The sequence below is a fragment of the Catharus ustulatus genome, chromosome 2, assembly GCF_009819885.2.
Source record: "Catharus ustulatus isolate bCatUst1 chromosome 2, bCatUst1.pri.v2, whole genome shotgun sequence".
Taxonomy (NCBI): Eukaryota; Metazoa; Chordata; class Aves; order Passeriformes; family Turdidae; genus Catharus; species Catharus ustulatus.
Genome location: NC_046222.1, coordinates 31,158,488 through 31,173,513, shown reverse-complemented (window position 1 = coordinate 31,173,513; position 15,026 = coordinate 31,158,488). Strand labels below are relative to the sequence as shown.

Below are 15,026 nucleotides of genomic sequence, written 5' to 3'. Positions count from 1 at the left end.
ACTTAACATAATTATGGCTTTGTATGTGTGAGAGCTTTCTGCAACCCGCCTTGCACTGGGATAGCTCTAGACTCTTGTTTTGTTGCTGAGGCACAGCTGAGTGATCTCAGAAATAAAATTGTTGTAATTGGGTCATGGGATGAATTCTCTTCTAAGTGGATTTGCTGATATGCCTGGAGATGTTGCCTTAGACTACTGCAAAAACATTTATGCCAATTCTTACTGCTCCTTAAAATACCCTCTGTGGGATGTTTGAACCTTTAACTACCTGTATCCTTTCTATAGAAGTTTGGGTGCTTCTACATTCCTTTCTGACTTTGCATTCTTATGTGATATCTGAAGCAAAAAAAGAACAAGAACTAAAATCTAGCAGTGGTATCTTGCCAAGTCACCTAGTTTGAGATCTGAAATTTTGTTGTTTCTGTCTCTTTAATGGCTTTCCCTTTCAATTTTTCTAAAATCAAAAAAAAAGAGATCTGGACTGGGAATAAAGGTCTACAACCAATTCTAGGGTGTCAGTTCAGAAAATTTCATGTTCCTTTCCCTATTTTTAGTTTGAAATACTATTAGACAAGTGCAATTCATCTTGTCAAGTGTGATGCTCTTGTTTTCAGGGAACTTAGAGTTTTGTTACCTGGTCTGGGTTAAGCATAGCATGCGCTATTTAACTGCTGCCTTTGTTGCTAAGAGAGAATAATGGCTGTTCTACATTTCAATGGCTTCCTGTTGTAATAAGGTACAACGTCAACAAAAGTGACAGGCAAGGTTTAATAATTCACAAACAGAAGATTGCAGGAGACAGAATTCCAGCCTCCTGGGGGTCTTGCTTTCCTCTTTCCTTGGGCAGGTGTTTCTGTAAGTGAAATGACCATGGTGATTTGAAGCATGTAGTTGAGAGGACATTAAATAGAAAGGTGATGTTCTGCTTGTGGAATAATTTTCTTTTCCTTAGCAGAAACCTAAGTTTCATTAGGTTCAACTGACTAAACCTGAAGCTAGTACTTTGCAATTGTAGTGGTGGTTAGGAGATGAGTCATGGAGTCACTGATTGTGAACTCTTGAAGGAATACACCTAACAAGAGATTCCTTGTCTCCCTTTTCTTGAAGGAATTAAAATAAAAACCCAGTTGAAACCCCCTGTTTGGCTATACACTTAAAATATAAATTTATATATAAGTGCATATTTTTATGATCGTATTCCTCTGTACCACTTTCCCAGTACTGATGATGGCTTTGATGGTTAATGGCTTGTCTGGATTTCTGGCTTCTCTTGGCCTTCCTTCCAGAATAATACAGTAATTTCATGACTATAAGGCGCACCCTTTTGACTAAAATTTTGGCCTGAACGCGGAAGTGCGCATTATAATCCAGTGCGCCTTATATATGGACAAAGTTTGGAAATTTGCAAACCCGGAAGTGTGAGCCGCGGGGGAAGCTGGCAGGGCTGTGGCTGCCGGGTGGAGGCGGGGCCGTGGGGCTGCGGCTGCTGGGTGCAGGGGTCCCACAGGTGGAGGTGGGGCCTCAGCCAGCAACCGCGCGGGGGGAGCCAGCGGCAGATCCTCACCGCAAAAAAAAGTGCGCCTTATAGTCCGGTGCCCCTTATAGTTGTGAAATTACTGTACTCCTTTTGCTTTAGATTTGCAGAAATTAATTTATTTGAGACTTCTGGCCGAGGAAAACAAGAATCTCCTTTCTGTTCTCTCAGTGCAGTACAGCAGAGCATGACACAGGCTTTTGTTTGCACTTTGCTTTTTAGTCCAAATAAAGTCATATTAGCTTCTGTCCAGAATGTGCTGATTCGTTTTCCTTCCTCTGTTTCATTATTCCAAGTAAGAGGAGCTAATCTTTGATACTTCATAAGTCACTTTTTCAATGGTATATAAAACGCTAAGCAATACAGTAGTCAAAATAGTTCTAAGCTCAATATGTAACCTTTTCATTATGCTTTTATTTCTATTGCATTTTCTTGCATCAGCCTGTATTTTTTAGTGTCCTCTAGTTTGTGCTCTCACATTTGGGATCTAAACTTGTGATCTCTAGAACCCAACCAGACAGAATCACAGAAGCTGGAAGGGGCTTGTTGAGATGATCTGGAGCAACCCTGCTGCTTAAGCAGAGTTGGCTGGATCAGATTGCACAGAATGATGTCCAGTTGGGTTTTGAATATCTCCAAAGATGGAGACTACAATCTTCTGAGCAATATGTTCCAGCATTTGACCATTTTCCCTAACAATTTTTTTCTTGATGTTGGGTACAATTTCATGTGTTTTAGTTTGCGTCCATCGTCTCTTGTCCTGTCAGTAGGCACTGCTGGCTTTATTTGCTTTACACCCTTCCATCATGTATTTGTACACATGGATAAGTTACCTTCTGAGTCTTCACTTCTCCAGGCCCAGTTCTCTCCCAGTTCTCTCAGCCTCACCTCATGTAAAAGACACTCTAGTCCCTTAAGCACCTTTGTGGCCCTTTGCTGGTTTTGCTCCAATGAGTCCATCTCTTTCTTCCTCCCAGAAGCCCAGAACTGGATGCAGCATCTTGTGTGTAGCTTCACCAGCAGAGGGGTGGTGTCACTCCCTCAAACCGGCAGTGCTTTCCCTAACACAACCCAGGATGCTGTTGGCCACCTTTGCCCTGAGACCATGACAAACTTATTGTCCACCAAAACAATATGAATCAGTTTCTGAAAAACTAATCTCAACAAACAGCACATGCTTAATTTTTTGTCATAATTTTTAATCATAATTCAGCTTTTCTCCTATGGACGTTTCATTTCTCCATATTCTGTGGTAACAGGTTCCTTTTAATCCACCTGAACATTAATTCCTCCCTACTGGGGGTGTGTTCCTGTTGATGTATAATAGTGCAGTGGGATATTCTCTGCACTACCATTTTGAAACTGAAGGCAGGTGTGATCTTTGAGTGGTCATTTTACTTTGCCTGCACAGTTTCATTTTACTTTACAAAATCACTGGAACAAGCACTATAAAGAAAATAGAAGCTCATGTCTCTTGTACCGATAAATCCTTTTTTCTCCATTGACTTGGCTGTGGTGAATCAGTACTAAACTGCATCATCGTTTACCTAGTCATGTTTGATATGTGAACAGTCACCCCGAAATGGATGCAAGTATGGAAAATGTGGTGCTGCAAGGATAGGTTAAATTCACTCCTTTTGTGGCTTTAGCCAACAGAAATAATTATTAGCCTGTTAATGTTTTACAGCAAATAATGTTTGTAGCGTATGCTTTTCAGATTAGTTTTTGCTTGAATTCCTTTTTTCAGCATAGTATTCCTGTTGCTATGAGTTGTTGGGGCAGTGGTTTTTCCACAAGAAGGTGAAACACATCCATATACATGCACACAAAGAATATACATAATATACGTAAATTCTTGAGAGCATCAGCCTTTTCAGGGTTGGTTGGGTTTTTTTTAATTTTGTTTTTGTGGTTTTTTTTATTGAGGGGGAGTGGGTGGCAAGGAAGGGCAGATGTTGGGTGTTTTTATTTGGGTATTTTTGACGTGCTCTGATCTGTGTGGCTTTAAACAAAAATACCTGATAATTTCACTTTAAAATTCCATTTTCAAGCCTGCAGGTAGGTAAAAGCAGAAGTTTTAAAGGACTAGCTTCCCGTTTTGTTTTCATTAGGGTATTTTTAAAGTTGTAAATTCATCCTTAAGTTGTAAATTGTTCAGATAGTTGGTACAAGTTATTGGCAGGAATATGTAGTGGAATCAGGTATATTTTGAAATGAAGTAGGACATGCAGATCTCACTGCTTGTCTCTAGTTGCTCCCTCAATCCACCCTGGTCTGACAGTTGAGTTTATTGTTCTTATTGGTTCATTTTATACTTATTTTCAAATATTCTGAAATAAATATTACTCAGTCTGTGTTATGTGGGACGTAATTTCTATACTAAAGCTAATAAAAGACAATCTTTTATTCACTCATTCAGAATTGCTTCCAAAACTAGGTGTTCACTCTTTCTATGTCATTGCTCTCACAATATGTTCAGTAGGTGAAAAACTTTCCAAATTAATTTTGTGAACCCTTTCTCAAAACAGTATTCTATTGGCATTAGAGTTTTTGGGATGCAGAGGGATCAAAGGTCCAACTGATTTCACTGATTTCTGTAAAAAAGGCAGACACACTAAAACTTGCCTGTTTTAAAATATCACCTGCTTAAAAATAATTTAATGAAATGTTGATGCAACGTCAGCCGTGTCACTTAGAAATAGGTGTGGGATTTTATGGCTGACTGGCAGCAGATCAGTTTACTTTGAAAGACTTACTGCCAATAAATTATGAAGGAAAGAATATCCTGTGTTTGCCGAAAAACCCCACTTTTCTGCCTTGGGGAAGGCAGAAAATCTGGTAACCTTCACTCCTGTGAATGGTATGCTACTCGTGTTCCCAAAAATGTGCGATTAAAGCTCTGTCAGGACTCCACCCTTTTGTGGATTGGAAGGTGCATTACAGATAAATTTTGTTCCTCAACCAGTTTCCCAGAGACAGTATTGCAATTTTTGTTTGGACTGTATTTTCTGAAAGAGAAGAACCCTTTTTCAACTGATGTTTTTTCTACAGCTTCTGTTTTCTTTCATAGCTGCAGTTCAGATGAGAATAATCCCCAGGAAAGTTTATTGGAGGGTTAAGAGCAGAAACACTTTCACACCAACTGACTCAACATTTCTTACTGAAGTTGCTTTTACTTCCACTTCTCCTGCTAAAAATAAAATCTAGTGGATGAAGATGTGGGCCACAAGCCACATTCTTCAAATCCCATGATTTTTAAGGTCTGGGAGTATTGCTCAGAGACATACCTGCAGTTACCATGTTAATAAACTGTCCTGAATGGAAAAAGGAATTGCATGAGCTTTGTAAAACTCCTGATGGAAGCAGCTCTCTGTAGAGTGAGAAATGGAATATAAGATATTGGGAAAGTGGGAAGATTTGTGGACCAAAATGGTGTTATTGTGCCTTGGAGCTCCTTTAAAAGAAGTAGAACAATGGAAACAATTGAAAATTTAAGGATCTTTATTATTGATATATAGGTTCATATTCCTTGGAGCTCCTTTAAAAGAAGTAGAACAATGGAAACAATTGAAAATTTAAGGATCTTTATTATTGATATATAGGTTCATATTCCCACTAATATCTAAAGACTGTGTTTATTAAAAGGATTTCTGTATCAGACTGAAAATATCAAGCTTGTTTGTAACAAGACATAGTAAACTCAAGATCCAGTTCACTTTAAAATTATCTGGAAGCTTCTGCTGGACACTTTGACTGAATGTCTCTGCCAAACTATGGACTACCTGAAACTTTAATACTTTCCCTAGAACTGTGCACAAATAAGTGATAATTCCTCCATTTTTCTCACCAAGAATGGAGTGCATATACAGTGCTGATATGTGCTATAAAGATATATAGAACAGTTCAAAGGCAAAACAAGGTGTCTTTCCTGCTCTTGGATCAGATTTTCCTTTTAGGCTGGAGTAGGGTCTGCTTCTGTCAGCTAGTCTGACCCTCCTCCTAAAAGAGGCAGCCAAGCCTACTTTTGCTTTATCAAACCTTTTACTACTTGAATTGCAGAACAGATTTAGCTAACTGGGAAACCTTTAAATCTGCAAGGCTTTGCTGTATTGTTTATTTAGGAGGAGAAACTGCGTATAGTATTTCTGTAGTGGAATATGCAGAATATACATTTTGTTGACTGCAAGGAAAACTATAATGGTGTTATCCTTTGTTTAACATATTTTAAATCTGTCTTTCCATTGAAGTTCTCAGTCACGTTGAACATTTTGTCTCTACAGGCTGCTCTTTCCTGTTGCTTTTCTTACTTTCTCTGCTTGCTGCTTCTCATTCACAACTGCAGCTAGTCAATTCCTTTCAAAACTAGTTCATGATCCATGATAAAGACAACTTTTTTTTCTTTTTTACCTCCTTTTATCTTCAAGAGTCAGTATATAAAGGGGATTTAATTGAAATAACTTGAAAGAAGAATGCTTAGCTCTCCCATCTGGGATAACCACACCTGAAATAGGACGTAAACTATAGTCTTAGTCCACAACAGCAACTTTTAACATAATAATATTCAAGCTTGATTAAAACCTGTTGTTTTCTGTTGAAAATCCACAGCTCCATGAGTTATCCTAATGGTTAATTAGTCAGTGTTAAATTAAAAATTTATTTGCAATCTGGATTAGTTTAGCTTTAGTTATTTATGTCTGGATTTTGTCTTCTCTCTCATCAATGTTATGTGTAACCTTAAATCCGTGGAATACACTGGAATGTATTGCATGAATAAACGGTAGGATTTTGCTAAGAGGCGCACTTTCCAGTCCTTGGTCAAATTGGTCAATTTGTTCAGCTTTCTGCTGAACTCTCTTCAATTCTTCAGTCCTTACTCCTGTGTGGACCTTCTATGGAATGAACATTTTCAGGCTGGTGGTTTGTTTTTATTTTCTACATTCTGCTTCAATATCAGGGCTTTTCATTGTTCTCAGAGTTGGATTGCGCTGTGAGTTTGTGATTGGCTGATTCAATGGTAATTACTGCAAAGTACTTAGAACATAAGTACAGTAATTTCATGACCATAAGGCACACTGGACTATAAGGTGCACCCCCCTGGAGTCGGCAAAATTCGCAACTTTGTAGATCATATAAGGCACACCGGACTATAAGGTGCACTTTTTTTTGCAGCGAGGCTCCGCCCCCAGTTCCCCCTGCGCAGTTTCTGGCAGAGGCCCCGCCTCAACTCTGCAGCCATTGGCCCCCGGGCCCGCCTCCACCCGGCAGGGGCAGTGCTGCAAGCCACCGGGCCCGCCTTCACCTGGAAGCCATGGGCCCCCGGGACTGCCTGGACCTGGGAGGGGCGGTACCACGGGCCCCTGGGCCCGCCTCCAGCTGGCTGCCATGGCACTGCCGGCTCCTCCCATGGCTCACAGCTCACACTTCCGGTTTGGCAAATTTCGCAACTTTGTACATCAGATAAGGCACACCGGACTATAAGGTGCACTTCCAGGTTCAAGGGAAAATTTTAGTCAAAAGGGTGCACCTTATAGTCGTGAAATTACTGTATTTCGGTTTTTGTTTTGTTGCTTTTTTTTCCCTCAAGTACAGCATACTCAGGAACACAGACAAGCTGCAGTGAAAACAAGAGTGTTACCTCTGCCTATCCACAGTTTGTAATGCCAAAATTTCAGTGTTATTGAAATATAGATGTGTGCCTTTTTTATGGAAAGGAAAACAAACCACACGGAAAGGAAACTTCAGTTGCATATATGATATCTGTTAAATAATTTGTGGGTTACATCCTCGTTATGGTTGTTTGCTATTCTGAAAACGAGTAGGAAAAAAAACAAATACATTTATAAGTTTGTTGCATATTCCCATTGCAACACTTTAATTTCTGATTATGAAATGAAAACCAGGCTGATTCTGATTTCAGTAGCAATTTGAGATTCTACCAGTTAAAAATAAATCTTCTTGCTCCATGTTAATCTGTGTCAAATCTGTGAACATCTTTGTGTCTTGCCATCTTCTTCTGTGTTTTATTAAATATTATTTAAGTTGCTTTCCCACTTTCATTTTTATTCTGTATCCTGCACTATCATTAGTTTTTCCAGTTCTGTTCTGTTCTGGGTAATCTTTCCTTTCTCTGTAGCATGTGTCTCTTACCTGTCACACAGCTTCAGTAGGATTGGAGGTGGATTCTGGTAAATGTAGCAGTGGTGTCTATGGGCAGGATCTTGTATAGGCTGCTGTGCTGCAGTGGCTGTGGGGGGGGGGACATTGGTACAGATTTCTTGAAAATTTTCAGTTCTTATTTATCAAGGGTAAATGGGCAACTGGTTTGGTGGTTGGGGTTTTTTTCCCCCTGTTTTAACTGTGGTGTTGTAGCTATGAAAATTCTGCTTATTTTTCCTCTTCCTGATGGATATTTATTTAATTCTTCTTATTGCACATAAACCCTTCAAACAGCAAAGCAAACCAAAGAGCACAGTGGTTTGGTGTGGGCATGTCCAAAGAGCACTGATCTGCGTTGTCAGTCCAGCTGAAGGAGGATTCCCGTCGGAAGCCCGAAGCTGGATCAGTACACCACTTACATTCCTTAGTGGTGAGCTGTGGGAGTGACTCTGGCACAGCGTTTTCCTGTTAAAGTTTGTAATAACACCAATGCTGCTGTGGTGGGGGGGGGAGGGTAGAAAAAGGTTTGAAGTGTGGAAATCTCTATTTTTGAATGGTTATGATGTTATGCTTTTATAATTACAAGTTCTGGAAGAAAGGTTGCAGGAGCAGTAAATTGGTGTGAAAGGGGTCTTGTAAATCTAATATTTGTAGTGCTGCATTGCTCATGATTTTAGTTTTTTATTTTAGTGCTTGCGTGAATCCTTGCACTTTAAAATGGAAAGCATTGGTGGTTACTTTCATTATGTTCTTCTCAGCAATTTTGGTCTGTTTAAAAGTAAATTCTAAGAGAGGACACTTAGTTTTTTTTTTTGCTTTATCAAGCTCTGTGACCTGTTAGAATCTTTATGTTCAAGCATCAGTTAAGTGGCCAGAACTGAGACACTGTGTAGCCTGTGTTATGCTCCTGTTACATAATGTAACTTTTTTTCAGTCTGTGTAGAAAATAATTTAATATACATAGTAAATAATTTTCACTGAAGATTTCCATAAGGCATGTATGTGAGTCCTACTCTTTCAGCTCTTTGTCATCTTCCAGTTAGAAGGGAAACCTTCTAAACTTATTTCCTACAGTGATAGTGTTTATTTCTTCTGATTTACTAAAGAAGAGACTCAAATTGTTCGGGGATATATTTTCTGCTAGGAAAAGCAACAAAACCACAGATAGCACCTTGTAGTATCTACACAGGACACCTTTGTGTTCATCAGATTATGTCTGTAAGCCTGCTGTTGATCACAGATATGTAGATTGCTTTCTAACAAACTTTCAACTGCAGTTAACAAATGTCATCAATTTCTTAAGTCAGTAGGTAAATGAGAAGGAAAGGACTATTACCTCTCCTTTTTTTTTTTTTGTTTCATTTTTGTTTTTATTATGAATATTTTAAGTGGAATTTTCAGTTGTTTTTCAGACTTTGCTAAAGATGGCCTTTTCCATCACCTATGATATAAATAATAAGCATACCACCTTTTATGCTTAAGTTTTGTGTGACAGCTGTTGTATATTGTGTTGCACTCAGCAGATGTGCTTCTGCTTGTTTCTTTCTTAAGTTGTGGCTGTTTTCAAGTGAAGATGACTGTACTACTGTAATTGTTGCTTTGGGGATACACAGAAGGTCTCCATTCCTATTCAAGAAAGACACTGATTTTTCCTGGCCCTCCACTCCCTTAGAATCCAAGACACTGTGTATTATGGGTCCATGTGAGGGGTAACATTAGTTTTTAGAAACAAGACGTTTTCAAGGTCTTAGACCTGTTGTCTGATACTTTAAATGCATTAGGGAAAAAAAAGTATAGAAATAAGGAAATTGTGGAGTAAAATAGCAATGGCAGTCTTAACTTGCTTTAAAATACTACTAGTTGGACAATTAGTATCAATTCTAAAGTATACAAGTTGTTATATGTGGTGTGTGTACAGAACTCTTTTTTGTGCATATTTCAACCTTGCAGAGCAGTGTTTGTCTTTACTGGGGTAGTTTATCTTTAAGGACCTCTGATCTGTCGTCTGCTTGCCTGAAGCTGAATCAAATGTGGGCTTCCTAGGGGCTAAGGGGCCTCTAAAGCTTCTCTTCTCTCCTTAGCTCTGTAATCCAATGCTGTAAACTAATTTCTATGGCATGTGTTTTGCAGAAACCCTAGCTCTGCTCTCTCTGTCTCTCTCCATCTCTGGTTTTCCTTGTTAGGTCATATTCAGCACTGCCTGCTAGCTCGTGACTTCATATCATTGGATACTTATGGATACCTAGACCAGACAGAGGATTTCCTGTTTAAAGAGAAATTGTGCTTTGCCCTACTTTTCTGCATGCTATTAATAAAATATATAATGTTTGTCTGTTTCCCACATTAAGTATCTTCTTCCTGATGCCTTCTTGCTTCCAGAGAGGTCTTTGTCAAAACTGGGTAGAAGAAAAGAGCACAACTGTGGTCTGCAGAATATGTGCTTAATAGTCAATTTGCATTTCCCCTTTGTGGGGTTAACTGCTCTAAATTGCATTTTATGGAACGATTTATTATCATACAAAAGGAAATGGGAAGTCTATATAGAACACAACTTGGAACAAAAAATTAAAGTTCTTATGAAAGTTATCAGTTAAATACTGAAATAGGGAAATCATTCTTTTTTTACCTTTAGGAATTAATGTCAGATGTTGCAAACACAGATTCTCTCAGGTATTAGCAGTTCTGGAATGTCTAGCGAAAATGATGTAGGTTTGACTCCAAGACAAAACTGAGTTAATTTGGAATTGGGTATCCTATGAAGGAGCAGGGACTTTACTGAATCAATCTGAACTGTACTAGGCCTTCAGGTGTAAACTGTCTCCTATCCCCACCTCAACAGAGGTTTGTAATCTGTCTACCAGTAATAAAGCCTTTGGCGATTTCAAAATCTTTTCAGAATGGTTTAGTAAGGGGATGAAACCAGAGTTCAGTCTTATTTATGAAAGAATATGATGTTTTATTTTTAATACCTTGTGTTTTTGTCTTCATGTGAGATGAAAGTAATGTCTAACAGTCATTTTTAAGTCTTCATTATGAAGTTGTTGTCTGAGAATATCCTATGTTCTTGTAATGCAAACTGTTTAATAGCAATAATTAATTTGTTTATTTTGCTTTTGCAGCATATTTGAGGATGAAAGCATGAAACTGCGACAGCTGAAACTGCAGAATCAGGTAAATGATAATGCTGAAGCTGGCAAAAATAAGTATGGAAATCAAACAACCCTTTAGAGACTTGTGAAATGGGGGGTGAAGTGCTAAAAATGGTTGGTCTAATGACCTTTGAAGATTGTCATGGTTTTCACTAGTTCAAGTCAACCTTGCCATGGCTTGCATACTTGTATATTGGTGTGTTTGATAAACTTATTTTTCATATGTTTTCTTATTTCATTGGGATTGAGTTGCTAGAGAGCAGGAATAAATCAAAAGATTGGAAGACTGCAGGGAATTATCCCAAAGGAAATTGTTTCAATGACCTATAGAATGATCTCTAACACTGCTGTTAAGAAGGATTTCCAGCCTCTTCTGACTTTTTCTTTTTTCCTACAATGAAAAGATTTAGTCAAGCATGGGTCAATTATTAGACTACAGATCTCAGTTTTTGAGGTGCTGTTTGCTGGATGCTTACATTACCATATTCTTCAAAGCAATGAAGTATCCATCCTTAATATTCTTTCTCTGTGGAATTTCAAATGCTTATAAATAGAAGATAGGGAACTCTTATGATTCTCTAGCTGGCCATTTCACATTTATCACAGATCACTGTCTTGCATTAAACTCATCTTTTTCAAATTAAAATATGGTTTTTAGGAAGGCGCTTTCTCAGCTGATGATCTTTAAGTCCAGACACAACAGTCTTCAGGGATCTCTTGCAGTGGGTAATAATCCTCCTTACCAGAACCTGGTCATTATTTGTAGTCTGAGTTTGCTAGGCTTTGAATTCAGGCACTAAATTTATCACCAACTTTATCTGGGTCTATATAGGCATTCATCTAAAACATTTCAGAGTCAAGAGATAAATTTTATCTTCAGTCATATTTGTGGAAGCTACGGTAGTTCTTTATCTGTAGACTATCTATTAGACTTTTCTAAAAAGAAACAAACCATTTATTTAAAAATATAATTAATTCAAATAATCTATAGAAGAGCGTTTAGTGTCAAATGCCATTTGGTAAGAAGTTCCAAAACTAAGGATTGTCTGACTGCTTGGTGATGCACCTCAGGGTCTGTTTTAGAACTGGTCTTGGTCATAAGCTGGTAATAATCACTGCTCCTAGTGCTGAGAACTGTGAACAGTGTTTGCTTAGTGTCATGGGGATGCATGGCTATTTCTCCCAAATAAAACTGCTGGGCTGCGCGGAATTCCCTCTGAGCAGCTGTCAGTAGCATGAATAGGTCGGTTTAAATAATTTGTTCCCTTTTGCAAATTTGTTTCCATCTTTCTTGAATTTGGTTGAGATTGCAATCATCTGCTGATAAAACAGCTAGAAAATGTAATTAAATATATTTTAACCCCCTGCCCTTTGCAAAAGAGAATTATTGAGAAGTGCTAACAGTCTCTAATTTAAGGTTTTAGAATTACAGTAATTTCACGATTACAAGCCGCACCGTTTTGACCAAAATTTTGCTCCTACACTGGAAATGCGGCTAATACTCAGGCCAATACGTGAATAATTTTCTGACATTTTCAACGTCGGGAGTGCAAACCGAGTCAGTGCAAACTGCGAAGTCAAGCACCTGCCAGTAAAACCCTGCATTTATGTGGTTGTTACAAATTGGTTACTCTGTTGCGCGGTGGGTGGAGCTGCTCTGTGCAGGCAGCACAGGGGGTGGGGAAGGTAGGGGCAGCTCCCTCCTGCTGGGCCCGCAGCTTAAGGGGAGGCAGGGGCTCTCTCCTGCTGGCCCCACGGCTCGGGGGACTCCCATCCCCACGTGCCGCCACTGCAGGAGCGGTGCGGCTCCATCCCCGCCTCCCACCGCTGCTGCGGGTGCCGGCGGGTTCTGTGCCCCTCCTGCCACCGCAGGGCAGCGCCGGGCCGGGACGAGCGATCCCAGAGGCAGTGGCGGCCGGCCCCGAGCGGCCCCGCCGAGCGGCAGCGCCGAGCTGGGCCACCCAGCCCTGTCGGCAGCCCCGAGCCCTCATGGCCCAAGCCGAGCCAGTAAACCCCGCCATGCCACGGTTCTGTTACTAATTGGCAACTTTGTTGCACGCGAGTCCTCACTGCAAATGACAGAGCGACTTATACTCAGGTACGCTTATTTATGGACAAAGAATGAAATGTTTGCCAACACCCAGCAATGCGGCTTATACTCAGTGCAGCTTGTATTCGTGAAATTACTGTAGGTTTGAATATTAAAATCTACTTTTACATGAATGGAAATCTGAAGAAACAAAAGTCAATAGAAGACCATTACCAAATATGATGGACTTGCTTCTGGTTGTAGCTGATGCCTTGATTGATTAATTTGTCATAAACAATTACAGGAATTGGAATTTTAAAAATGTGGAATTATTTAATCCAACAGGATCATATATAGAATCTCTGGTCATACAGAGCATCTGGAATAAGCCATAGCAGAGACGTGCCTGTCCATTCATCTTTATGATGGGTTTTGAAACCCTGTAATTGCAGTAAAATATTATTTATAGTAGGGCATGACATCAAGTTCCATCTGTAGGCCAGCTCTGGCTGCCAGGATGCTTTTTTTCTCTTGGACTACTGCCTTTTCCTAGAGGCAAGAGCATGTGGTTGGTCAGGCAGTGCTTCTTTCCTCATTAGTAGAAGATTTTTGAGTCTTCTGAGACGTCTGCAGCTCCAAGTGCAATGCTGCCATCTCCCTGTGCATGGTGAGCACGAAGCCTGGCATGTCTCTGAATGCACCTGGTGTGGTGCATTACTCTTGATGTGGAGCTTCACTGATGCCACCATCAATGCCATTGTCACTGCTCCCCCAGCGTGAGCTAAGGGGCAGCTGGAAGAGGAGAGGATGTTCCCTCACTAGGATCCATCCTGCATGGCCTGCTAGGTTAGGACTGTACCAACTAATAAATAGTACAGGATTGCACCTTCAAGGCTGGAGTGGTTAGAACTTCTTTGTGTTTCAGCTTCCTGCCATCACAGCTGGAGAAAGAGAATACTAAACTAATTGTCTTAATAGTACACTAGATATTCTCACGTGACTTCTTGAAAGCTCATTTGAACAGGAGTTAGTGGTTTGTGATCCTCTAGTTGTCCTATATTCTGATGTTACGGTTTTCTGAGGTGTTTCTGGAAGTATTTAATGCATGGAGCATTCTGGTGTCCTGTTCATGAACTATCTACATTTTATTTAGTAGTAATATATGAATTTTTACTGTAACACAGAGCTGGAGGAAAAGCCTAATTAGTAGACAAAATGAAACAAAATACCTGTTTCCTTTTTCTACTTCCTTAATGGAATACAGCTGGGAATACATGGTACTGAAGGGCAGGCTGCTCTGCCACCGTATGGAGAGAAATTGAACTACTGTTTGCGGTCCTGACAGTGGGCTTGTTTTTTCCAACACAGTATGTAAAGTAGTAAGGAGAAGCCTTTAAAAAAATAAAGTTACTATCAAGTTTTGTCACTTTGTCCTATGGTCCTTGTAAGAAAGGAAGATGAGTCACATCCACCAGCAACAAACTGTGTTTTAATATAAACTGATCCTATTGGATTGGTAAGTCCTGGAAACCCTTTGATGAAACAGTGTATAAGAATAATAATTAAATTTAGACTGGTGACCAGTGAAATGTTTAAAAAAGCTTATCTAATAGAATCATCCACTAAATAATTCTTGAAATTACTATATCCTCTGTTGAGCACAAATTCAATTTTGCATTCTAACAGTAGCTGTATATTTTCTTATTTCCCTACTGACTTAAAGTTGTTCTGTTTTGCTTATCAAATAGAGAAGCCTTGACAACAATTTTTCTCAAATCCGTATTCTGAGTATAATGTTTTGATTCTTGTTTCTCTTCTCTCCCTTGGAGAATTATGAACTATCATGACATTTTTTACTTTTACTCAGCTTTAATTTAGAAAAGGAAAAAACAACACAAAGTGATGTAAATTCTTCTGAAAGGTCTGACTAGCTTCCTAGAGAACACATCTGTAATTAGCAATTTCTAAGAATTTGACTTTGCTCATTATTTTTCTTTTCTTATTCTAGACCAATGTGATAATGTCTTTGGAATTCTGTATAATTTTTCCTCTCCAGGCTAATCCTTGCAAATAATTCTGCAGTAGCACACACTATCTATATTACAGTCCAATCTTTAAAGGGTAATTCAGAGTTTAAAGTAAAAAAAGTTATTTTGTT

At 39.2% G+C, this 15,026-nt stretch overlaps 1 protein-coding gene across 3 annotated transcripts in view; it reads left to right on the top strand.

The window, feature by feature from the left end:
* TULP3 (TUB like protein 3) overlaps window positions 1-15,026 on the top strand; it is a 38,411-nt gene that overhangs the window by 3,350 nt on the left and 20,035 nt on the right. For 2 of the 3 annotated variants that reach the window (XM_033052711.1, XM_033052714.2), the window contains exon 2: window positions 10,810-10,861. In XM_033052711.1, the coding sequence (XP_032908602.1) occupies window positions 10,810-10,861 (52 nt within the window). Of the gene's footprint in view, window positions 1-8,032; window positions 8,121-10,809; window positions 10,862-15,026 lie in introns of those variants that run through there. The other variant, XM_033052713.2, reaches the window with a different exon arrangement.